This window comes from Xiphophorus couchianus, chromosome 17, assembly GCF_001444195.1.
Source record: "Xiphophorus couchianus chromosome 17, X_couchianus-1.0, whole genome shotgun sequence".
NCBI lineage: Eukaryota > Metazoa > Chordata > Actinopteri > Cyprinodontiformes > Poeciliidae > Xiphophorus > Xiphophorus couchianus.
Genome location: NC_040244.1, coordinates 3,191,530 through 3,203,539, shown reverse-complemented (window position 1 = coordinate 3,203,539; position 12,010 = coordinate 3,191,530). Strand labels below are relative to the sequence as shown.

The 12,010-nt window shown below is 38.3% G+C and overlaps 1 protein-coding gene across 1 annotated transcript in view; it reads left to right on the top strand.

Moving 5' to 3' along the window:
- Positions 1–221: 221 nt before the first annotated feature.
- Positions 222–12,010, top strand: part of snd1 (staphylococcal nuclease and tudor domain containing 1) — a 179,889-nt gene continuing 168,100 nt past the window's right edge. Inside the window, exons 1-6 of the mRNA XM_028043522.1 lie at positions 222–422; positions 3,751–3,900; positions 4,736–4,856; positions 4,964–5,045; positions 10,306–10,466; positions 11,767–11,858. Of these exons, the coding sequence (XP_027899323.1) occupies positions 348–422; positions 3,751–3,900; positions 4,736–4,856; positions 4,964–5,045; positions 10,306–10,466; positions 11,767–11,858 (681 nt within the window). The 5' untranslated portion in view covers positions 222–347. The remainder of the gene's footprint in view (positions 423–3,750; positions 3,901–4,735; positions 4,857–4,963; positions 5,046–10,305; positions 10,467–11,766; positions 11,859–12,010) is intronic.

Sequence of the window (12,010 nt, the reverse complement as noted above, 5' to 3'; positions counted from 1 at the left end):
CTTTTTCTTTAGAAGTGAATCTATTCCCGGACCCTTTGAAGGCAGCACTATCTGGGGTATCACAATGCTGACGTGTCGTAGCTCTTGCCCCGGATGTCCTTATTTCAATTTGCTTACGCGGTTTAGAACGCTCTCCATCCGCTCCCATTCATTTATCTCCCTTAGACCCGGAAAAGCTTTCGGCCTGTGTGTACATGCATGGCAAAGTGTGCTTCCGGTATAACGTGAGTGTCGCTCTGTGTACTGCCTTTTTCTCCTGGCTCTCAACAGATAAGCCACTCATTTCAGAGTCCCAATCCCTCACCTGGTTCTCCATCTAACAAGCAGCGTATCTCAGCTCGGTGGACATGGCATCTGTTTCGGGTCCAGCTCAGACAGCCCCTGTTCCGGCGTCTCCTTTGCAAAGAGGAATAGTGAAAATGGTACGAATCCCAACATGTGAAAATGAGAGCTCACTGGGGAAACAGCTAGTTAGCTTAGTGAACTGAACGCTAATGGAGATTGAAACTGCGACTGGTTGTCGTATACTTTAATATAGTAAGCCACATGACTCGACGAGAGCAATTTTAAGTTAACTTCCAGTGTTGTCATTATTCCAGTAGCAGATGTCAAGCTCATGCAGTTTATTTGGCTGCAGCTCAAAGCCGGCTACGTTAGCTAGCTAGCTTGCTGCTAAATTTCCAGCAGAGGAAACTGAGGTTAGCACGTTTGTCTGGATATTTCAATTTAAGTGAGGAAACTACTTTCTTTGTCAGACTTGGAAATATGGTCGCTGTAAAATGTCATTTGAGTGGTTAAATTTGTTGCAGTCAGCAGCCAAGCTGGAGCCAGTAGATGTTGAAAAGTTGTTGACAGATGTCAAGTTTCCCAGCTAAAGGATGGCTAACTGTTAGCTAATTAGCATTTACTGTCCAGCACCTGTAAAGTTAAACGAAAGCGGTTTGTACTGTCTGTGATATCGGTGTCAGATTTATGCTCAGCACCAGCCGCAACAAAATTATTTTTTTTGCTATTTGGCAACATGCAAATTTCGTCAACTAGCCTACAAGCTAACTCTAGCATTGGGTTTAATTTCGCTTTCGTCCCTCAGTTTTATCCCAGAAACTCCAATAAAACAGGTTTATGCGGTTAAATGGGATTTTTTTTTAGTACATCTTCGTCGACTTGGGGTGCTCTGGTAAGTTTACTTTTTCCATGTAGGGTAGCAGAGAGCATTCTCAGAGCTGGTCCAAACCAGCCATGGGAAACTGACACGTAGCTCCAACTTTCTTGCCCCCTGTAATCTCTCATTCGGCGTGGTTTTTGTGTGGGCTGGGTCCTCTCTCATTCATGTTTCAGTGTCAAGATGGAAATTTTTCTCTCAAGTCAAGCAAACATACCCTTACTCAACATTTTTTCCCCCCCTCATATATGGGTTTGCATAGAGAGGGGTCAGCAGACTCAGCTTTCTGCCTGCCACCTTCAAAATTCATGAGAGGAATGTAGTTTCTTGAGATTGAAATGTTACTATTTAAATCAAATTAGTTTTGAATATTTTCTTGTATATTGCTTACTTTAAGGCAGCGGCTGGTATGAGAGACTGTATGTTATCCTTGAGTGAAAATATTATGGTTGTGTACGATATTGGCTCGAAAACATTCAGCAGGAAAAGTAAAACATGACCTAATTGCTGCTGTTTGAAACAAAAATCAAATTTTTCACAATTCCGATCATATAGCATATTGATTTAGCCATAATGTTACATAACACATTTCAACATTAGAAATTAATGTTAATAATTAATTAACTAATTGGACTTATATAAACTGTAATGATTCACAAATAAGTTGTAGGTGTTAGCTGCACAGAATGCTAAATCGTTTTGCCATTTTGCGGCATACAGATAAAATAAGTATATCACAGTGTTATTAGCTAGTAAGGTTGATTTATGGAGATAACACTTGTGTCTTTTTTACTGTCCTGTTATTATCTTATTGTCAAAGAGCCAACTTGTGTACCAGTTTTCTTTCAGCTTACTGACCAGCAGTGCTTGGCTGTATGGAGTGGTGGCCACGTGTTTTATGCTAATCCTAGCTTTTTGCAGCTGTAAAAAAAATCCTGGTTACTTCGGGACCTTCTTTGGCTTCTCATGGGGGGGAAAAAGAAACTTTGAACATTTTGGAAGTTTTTTAGTATTTTTTTTTAGTTTTGTTGCTTTAACAAAACTATGTTCACCTTAAAACAATTAAATGACTCATGCCTAGTTGCAGCATCATGGAAACAGGAATTCTGCAGTAATTTGTTGCCCATTTTACATTGAAACCAGTGAATCCAGAGTTCAGAGTAAACCAGCAGCTAGACTTGCTGAAGATGGCATTCTTTGTGGTAGATGATTTGGACACAATATATTTTTTTCTGACACTTTTCCCCTTTTAGATTTCATTTTATTTAGAAAAATATAATGAGCCGGCAGAATTACTGAGTGGTGACAGATCAGGTTTATTATGTCACGATCTCCGGATAACAATGCGAAAAGTAAAATACATGAGATTACTTTCTGAATAAAAACCCAGGCTGGTATTTAGCAGAATCTCAAAAGACATTTTGACCTCACCACCCAGATAATGATTTACATCAGCCTGTCCATGTTGGAGCTGAATCTGAGCAAGTAAACAGCCTCTGTGTCGGCTTATATGCTGCATCAAATGGAGTGTAAATTCGGCTTTAAGAAAAAGCTGTCATTTACTAAAACAAAAACGACACCAAATCATTTCTGTTGTCTTGCACATCTAGTCATGTTAGTGCATGTTGTTTTGACAGCTCTTCACAGCAGCATTAGTTGTGTATAAATAAAAGCACATTTGTCTCAGTATTGAATTCTGTGGAAAAGTGATTATGCAGCTCATTCATAAAATGAATGTCGTCTAACGAAAGCTTTACAGGCTTTCGGCTTTTTTTCTTTTTTTTACTTGTATTACAACAACTTTAGCTTTAGAAGTTTTTTTTTATTATATGCCTATAAGAATTTAATTGCTGACGTTTTGCTGCCCCTCTCTTAAGAATATGGCGTCCCTTTGAAATTGGAGAAGAATGTGTTGTTGTCGTTTCTCTTCGTTTTTCATGGCTCATCATACTGCAGAAATTACAGCTAGAGGTCTTCTGTACTCCAGAGTCGTCGGACAGTTGGTGATGAACAGCGGTGATTTGATGAGTTTATCTAGCTCAGATCTTAGATCAACAACGGCCAGGGATGCTCCCTGCAGACACACGGAAGAGTTTGCAGATAGTGTTTGCTCAGTTTCATGTAAATGCCACAGTTGTCAAACCAAAGTCTATGCTATCTTTTTTTTTTTTTTTTTTAAATTCAGCTACATTATCAGATGGCATGATCTAAGCCTGGCATTTGAATGACACACTGTCACCATGGCTACGTGCCATATGAAGCTTCTACCTCTATAAAAGTTCAGTCTTTTAGATTGTCGTATTTCACATTTTGCTGCACTAATATTTGTAAGTTGAAATGTAATTTGCATATACACTGATAAAATTCATTTTGCATAATTTTAAAAATTGTTTTATTAAAAAAAAAAAGTTCTTTTGCCTTATCCAATGGAAAGGAAAGTATCCATGACTTATGTGTTTCTTCTTTCTGTCTGTCAATAATTCTTGGTGCTTTTGTTTCATCCCATCAAATAAATTTTTTTATAGCTGAAATAATTTAGTTGCACTGCTGATTTTTCTTCTCTCTGCTTGTTTTCATTTGTTGTCCAGGTCTTGTCAGGATGTGCCATCATTGTTCGGGGCCAACCTCGAGGTGGTCCGCCCCCAGAGCGCCAGATCAATCTCAGCAACATCCGAGCAGGGGCCACAGCCCGCCGAGCAGCACAAGGCCAGCCCGACACCAAGGACATCCCTGATGAGGTAAACCGATTTATTCCTGTGATTTATTATTTAAATTGGCCTTGTGTTACAATGGCAGTGCATTTATAATACAGACCACTGGAAAAGTAATTAAACCATCTTAAACTTTTTTTTTTTTTTACAACCACAAACCTGAATGTATTTTACTGAGATTTTATATGAAGGACAAAAACAAAGGACGTCCAAAATTGTGAAGTGGATTTAAATTGTTTTTGACGATGTCTTTGGGCCATTGTAACACATGAATATGCTTTGGTTGTTTTCAATTGACAATTGTTTTTGTACCACTTTTGTATGCACATGCATGTGGATTGATGAGGAGAAGAGTGGAAGAGACGTCAGGCTGTTTGTGACAAAAAGGGGATTTTACCTTTTGAAATGGTGGAAAATAAGTTATGTAAATGGTTATCAAAGGCATTTCAGTCAAAGCGCAATTTATACCTTGAAAGCTAAATTAAGTTCTATCTACTAATCACTCATTCAAATAACTGCTTTGCACATTATGTTTTAATAATCAACTCACCATACGGATCAGAGCATTTTAGATGCATGCTGTGGGAGTTTTACATTAATGCCAGCGTTAAAGTCAGGTCCTGACCTTGACCCTTTTCATTTTTTTTTACCTGCAGTGCACTTTGCATTTGGAAGGAATAACAATAGATATTGTTTCACAGAGAGAAAAAGTAGTATTGCAATGTGATACATTAACATGAGCACTTACTGTAATTAGAAAATACTGCAACATCCTTCTTGCTTTTGAACAAATAAGTTTTCTTACTTGTCTAGTCCAGTGCCTGATTAGATTTCACTTTCTAATGTTTAATTTTCTTTTTAGCCCTGGGCCTTCCAAGCCAGAGAGTTTCTCAGGAAGAAGCTAATTGGCAAAGAAGTGTGCTTCACTGTGGAAATCAAGACCGCCATAGGCCGGGAGTACGGGATGGTCTACCTGGGCAAAGGTGCACTTCATGTTCATTTTGCACCATTTGTTTCCTAGAGTAAATTCATGTCACTTGAACATTATTTTTCTCCTTGTTTGCTAAACATTTCTCCATTTTTGCCATAGATACAACAGGTGAGAACATCGCTGAGTCTTTGGTGAATGAAGGCCTCGCAACAGTCCGAAGGGAAGGAATCAGAGGAAACAAGTAAGATTGTTGGGAATCTGTGGAACCCCAACAAGCAATATTTTATTTATTTTGCTTTTGATGTTAATGTACAAGCATGAAATTTCAAATGGAGGAATTTCGTTGGTAGTTTGGTCTGGAGAAAGGCGATTGTCACTTCATAACTCAAGTTCCGCCGGAAATTAATGGAGGGGAACGAATGTCACCTCCTGTTCGTCAATCCCATAACCATTAAAATTCATCTAGACATCCCTAAGAGGCAGTAAATATTACTGCAGGCAGTCATCCTTGTACTTGAATTTATAGTACATTCACAATGTACATGCTATTTAAAAAACTTTTAACTGATGGGATAAGCAACCGTTCGTCTAGAACGAAAGGTTATGGTTCTTTAATCTTTTTTATAAAGGTGTTTTAAAATATTTCTTTCAAAAATAAATAAATAAAAATAACATCAAAGTTATTACAATAATACTGGCTTCATATGTTCAACATATAAAAACTGAACATTGAAATTGAACAGACCAGAATTACACTGCAAGTCTGCCTAGATTCTGGCACACACTGTATTTGTTATTGAGCTCCAAATAGTTGCCTTGTTTTATGTAGTATAGTCAAACACACAGCACCTAATCACTTTGTGTTTTTAAGACTTAAACTTTTTTTATGACTGCAAACATTCAACTCCTTTAATCTTTTTAAATAAAGGTGTTTTAAAAGCTCTATTTTGCTTTTAAGCGTACTCTGGATAGTGGTTATTTAGCACTTAGGTGCTTATGCCATTTTAAAGATTTATATTAAGATTTTTTTCATTAACACATCCAGGTTTGTGATTTATTTATTATTTTTACATTTGTTTTGACCTAACTGGTTGATAATCACTGTATCCAGAAACAGGAGGTTTCATTAAAGGAAAAGGTTTTCAGCAAAATCATATTGTTGCATCAGAATTCAGTTGTGGAATACACTAGAATTGAGGCCTTTACTTTAAAGCTTCGACTTCTTCAACCATTTATGTAACAAATAGAGGAAATCACTTTTGGCAGCAGGATGTAAGCTTGTATTTCCTAAAGCTTAAGGCAGCACAACCTTGCAGAATCTGTTGGGAGAAGTACTTAAGTCCTCAATTGGCTGACTGAATTTAGATGGAGCCATAGTATCCCAGATGGTGGCAGCATGCCCCTACTGCTATAATGATATCCCTCTGAAACCTTTTTTTCTGCCACATTGCCCCAATGCACTAATCCTATAAATACACACCCCATGCTATATGACAAAGTGCTGTATGTCTCCCCCAGTGGCGGTATTTGCACACGACACACATTACAAGCAATTTGACTCATGCTGCTGCATTTGTGTCTTCCAACATGAACAGAGATGATGTGAACATTTTGCCCCTAATGAAGCATTTCAAGCAGCCTGTCCAATGGCCCATAACAAGCACTAATGTAAATGATGCTTTAAGTGTAAGCTGGCATCATTTGGCCAAAGGGGAGGCCCATTACTCAGCGTAGACTTAGGGTCTTTGTTTTCCCTCAGTGCATTTTCCTCCAATATCATTACTCCTTGTGACTTGCTACGTTGATCACACTAACTGTGATGTGGTGATAATTATGGAGGTGATGATAATGGTGATGGCTTTGGACAGTGGAGTTAAACATGTGCTTAGAGCCCGGCTGCTGCCTGCTAACACGGCCAGGCAATTCGCCGGGCAAGTTGCCGAGGGGATCGTACACAACTTTGTGTATTTACAGATTTACGTTGATGCACACTTTGTCTTTAGCTTTGAGACATGACACTTTCATGACACTTTAGAACAAAGGTTGTACTAATTCAAATTTTCACACTGATCAGATAAGGTTCATGTTTATTACTTTAGTCAGTGGTCCCCAACCTTTTTATTGCTGCGGACCGGGGGGGGGGGTACTGGATTTTCTTCTGGAATCGGGATATTTGTGAGTGGAATCGGTTTGTGTGTGTCCTCCTGCCGTGTGGCTGGACACATGAACCAATCGCATCTGTTGTACTTTTATCGGCCTGTGTCGTGTGTGGTCACAGAGGTTTGGAAAATCGGCCGACAATTCTTAAATCGTGCCGTATGAACCAGACTTAAGACTCACAAGCTCTACTCCTCTCATCTCATCTCGACCACTGCCCTAACGCTGTCCGACTCTGGTCGCTATGGTAACCTTTACATATCCCTTCAAAATAAGATACAGATGCGCCACAAAACGAACATTTAACTTAAGTGAAAATTTTAACTCACAATAACGACTAATGGGAGCCGTGAGCTTGTTTGTCTGCAATGAGACTGTTCCATCTTGGATTGATGAGAGACAATGACACCCGCAGTGATGCTTAGGGTGTTTGGTCTCTATGTGGAGACTACTGACTTTAGTTAAAAGCAGTCTCTGTTGTTTCTATGCACATGTATTTATCACTTCAGCCAAATGCCAACACTAAAAAGTATTAAGCTAATCTCTTAAGCAGGTCATACCAGAACAATGCAAGGATGAGTGATAACGAGTAGGTTTTACAGATCATTTATCTGTTATAGATTGATAGACTGTTATTTTCAAAAAGTTCAAAGTAAATAATGCATTCAGTTTAAAAATGACTATGGGATTTATAAGATGAATTTCTAGCATACAATTGATCCATCTTGGATCTAAAATATCCAAGCCTGTCACATTAAGCAATTAATCAGATGAATTGAAATGAGCACAATAATTTTTGTTCTGATAGCTTTTGTAGGGCAATTTTGTTTACAGCGACTTCATAATCCATTTCATTTATGATTTTTGTTGCATTTTTGTTTCCTTTGATTGATCTTTTTATGCTCCTGTTTTATTTTGGATCTTTAAAATGTCTTCCGGTGTGGAATGTACTGTGCAAAATTACAGTTTATTAGTCTTTCACAGGGTGAAATGCATTATTATGCTATTATCAGTGTGGAAACTTGGAATAGGTTTCAATTATTGTTTATTGCAATAATTACTTTGACAACTTACTGTCGAGCTAAATGTGTTATCGTGACAGGCCTAACAACATCCGTAATGGCGTTCTTTGGAAAAGCTTAGCTTTTCAGTTTTGATCACTTCCTCTGACTGCTGACATTTTTAAAAGCCTTTAATCATTTACTGAGTTGCCTTTGGGACCCAGAATGTTAATTTTAGATAAATTAAAACTCCAGGCATTAGGCTTGATAGGTTGGTTTATAGAGGCACCACTCACCGATGCAGGAATGAGGAACATTACCGGGGCTACCAACTTTTACTTTACAGTCTCCCATTGCTCCTGTTTAACTAGAGCCCTGGAGGAGGAAGAGGAGGAGAAGGAGGAATTGGTGGCTATAAACACTGAGGGGCTGAAAAGCTTTCATTAGAGTCTCACTGTTCAATTACTCTGGAACTCTTGTGCACAGTTTGGGGGGTACATGGCTTCCTACAGCCTCCTTAAACAACACAAAAACAACAGGAAGCGGTAAAAATGTTTTATCTGAAGTGTGTTTGGTTGCACAAAGGAGCCATACGGACATGAAAGATGTAGTCTATAGAAGGTTTAACTGGAAAGTATTTCTGCTCGGCCTTTGCTGGAATGGATTTGCTCTGTACCGCACCTTGTTGACCATCAGTTTGATTTGAGCCACTGTAGTGGAGGGATTTGCTGACCCAGAAGCCGGTGTAGCTGCAAGAAGGGATAAATTTACTATCATCAGTGTCCACAGACAGGGTTATTAATTTTTATTTAAGAAATCTGCTTTTGAATGCTCTACATCTATGCTAGGACTTTGCAAAATCCGCCTTTCTTTATTCATTTCTTCCTTTTTTTTTTTTTCTTTTTTTTTTTTTTTTTTAGCATTTCTAGTTTCTTTCAATAAATCTATTGGAGCCTTCTGTTCCTGTTTGGCGCTTTTAAATATTTAAGTAGCTTAGTTCTTCCGTGAAGTTTGACCATCGCTGCCAAGTCAGCAAGAAACTGTCTCCGTTCAGTTCAAAGTTTGTTGTTAAGTCATAGCAGTGCGCAGAATGAACTTGACTGTGTTTTGGGGAATTTGCCCAAAAGCCTAGCTGAAGCACAGCATTTAAAATATTTTTTCAGGTCCTGATAATAAAAAGAAAAGAGGAATAAATATATTTGTATTCCTAACCTTATTCTCCATCCCGTTGTCTTAGTGTATTCATTCATTCATCTAGTCGTTTCTCCATCATTTTTCCCTTTGTCCACCTTCAACCTGTCCATCGATTTGTCTTTTATTTTTCAATTCCTTCATTTAGCTTCAGTCTGTTCAACTGTGCATCTTTTTATTCTCATCTTGTCCATCCATCATCTGTTCATCCATTTGTGTCTTTTTCTGTTTGTTGAGATGAATGGACAGTCCATGCATCTAGCCATTTGTCCATCTGTTTGTCTATTTCTTATGCATCCGTCTGTCCAATCATATTTTTATATTTACAAAGTTGTTCCTTAATCAATCTTTCAATTTGTTTCTGTGATTTTGTCCATCTATCTATCATCAGTCTGTTTGTCCATTCATCCATTTCTCAGTCTGTTTGTTCCTCAATTTGTTTGTTCATTTACCTCCCGTCTGTCCATCCATCTGAACCGAGAACTCTGGGAAACTGAGTCTGGAAAAGTGTAAAAATTTCAACATGAATCATTCATTATAATTAAACACCGGCAAACTATGACTTTCAGACAACAAATGAAATATTTCAATGCAGTCTCCGTTTTTACGACGCCAAATTGCTAAAACTATTGTGCAGCTTTTGCTGGTTGAAAAAGCAAAAGCCTGCTGGCCATTTAAAGTTGTGAATAATTAAAGCTTTACAAGAGCCCCGAAAAGACATTAAGCTGCACAATTAAGGAAGCCAGCATGGAATTAATTGTGGTGTTTGCAGGAAGCCGCATTTCTGCTGCTGGTGTTGTCTCGTCCCTAAGTGCGAGGGACGAGACAACACCAACAGCTGCCTTTTGTTTTTAGGCAGTTTCTCATCAGTTTTTGATTTTTATTATGCAATTATCTTCTTACTTTAGAATTATCTTGCTTTGTGTTTAGTTTCTAAACTGGCAAAAGTTTTTTGTTTTGTTGTTTTTTTAAAGTTTGAATATTAAAGGTTCGCCAGCAGTTCTACAGTCTCTTTGGAGATTTGACGTTAATTAGATTTAAAAAGTCTGTCCACATTACACACAAGCATCCGTTGCAAACATTAAAATTCTATACAACCAACGTGTGAATAATTGAGATGTTTTTGCGTTCCTTTTTTGTTTTTCTTTCCAGTCCAGAGCAGGCGAGACTCTGTGAACTGGAGGATCAATCAAAGGCGTCCAAGAAAGGCATGTGGAGCGAGGGGGGCGGCACACACACCATCCGTGACCTCAAGTACACCATCGAAAATCCCCGCAACTTTGTGGACTCCTTGCACCAGAAGCCCATCAATGGTAAGGACTTCTGACAAAGGCTTGGATCATTCGTGTAAAAAACAAACAAGGCAAAGGGAGTTGGTGCATAAACACAAATTAAATATTCTTTTCTTTGTCTGTAAAGATTATCAGGATTGCATCTGTCTTGTAAGACATTCGGCCCTGCTACACTTCACAAGGCCATCCTTTAATTCTCATCTCCAGCCTGCTCGAGGTGCAACGCTCCACTCGATTTATTTCCAGACGATTGCTGGGAACGGTGGCTCAGATCATTTCACAACTCTTTAATTGAATGGAGAAAACGAGCAGCTGATGGCTTTTTTTCTGCTTTCATCTCTTGTTGCCGTTCGTTCTTGCGAAATTCACGGTCATTTTGAGATCAGATGAAATTATCCGGTGTGGGCGCTGAAAATATCCAAGCGGACGCTGAGGTGGAAAGCTGAAATACCCGTGGAAAAAGTACATCTCAAAATTTTGCTCTGTGTAAAGAATACTAATTTAAATAGTTGGCTCAACATTCCCAGAGTTAGCTATCGATGTTTTGAAATCCATGCAAACATTTCTAAACTCATTAATAATTATGAGCACCTTTTTTGCTAACGTATTCATATCCTTTGAGGTCTTTCATAGCACAGACTTCAGTATGTTCTGTGTGGATGGTATTTAATTTGATTGGCCAACATAATAACTAATATGCATTTGTGTTCTGTCCAGCTGAGTCAGTTGTTTGTAGAACCACATTTATCTGCAGCTACAGCTGTGAGTTTCTACTGGTTTTGCTTAAAAAGAAACTGAAATTGCTTTCATTTTTTAAAAAATGTCTCAAACTTAATAACATTGTTTGGGAATGTTAGTTTTTCTTCATTAAACCTTGTTTCTTCATTAGATTCAGGTCCTGACATTGACTATGCTATTTGCTCAGATTTGCCTTGATGTAACCACTGCATCATAGCTACGTGTTTAGTGTCACTGTTTTTCAGGTTTTGATTTAGAAATTCCCTTTTCTTGGCTGCATTCATCTTGCCGTCAACTACAAAAAAGAATCCTAACATCATAATGCTGCCACCACCAAATAAAAAAATGGGAGTGCTGCGATTAGGGGTGAAATATTACTTTTCTTTTGTGTGTCGATCAGATGGGAACTTTGGGTTCATCTAACCAGAGCACCTTCTAGTCATATTTAATAAAAATTTGTTTTTGTTTAGCAGCAACTGTATACTGTCTGACAAGATGATAATGATCTATTTCTGAAATATAATGTCCATTAAAAAGCTGAACTTACCAGGATATTTTTTTCTTCCCTTGTTCTTCCCCTCAGCCATCATTGAGCATGTGCGAGATGGCAGCGTTGTTCGTGCCTTGCTGCTCCCAGACTATTACCTGGTCACCGTTATGCTGTCTGGTGTGAAGGTAAGTAGCAATGGTTGTACTTTAGAACAATACTACGTTCCTTATTCTAGTTTTTTAAATTACTGAATAATTACCAGGCTAATCATGAATACATGAGGAGTAACGTCACTTTTTCTTCCCTCCTCCTCATCTGCTTTGCTTTGACTGATCCA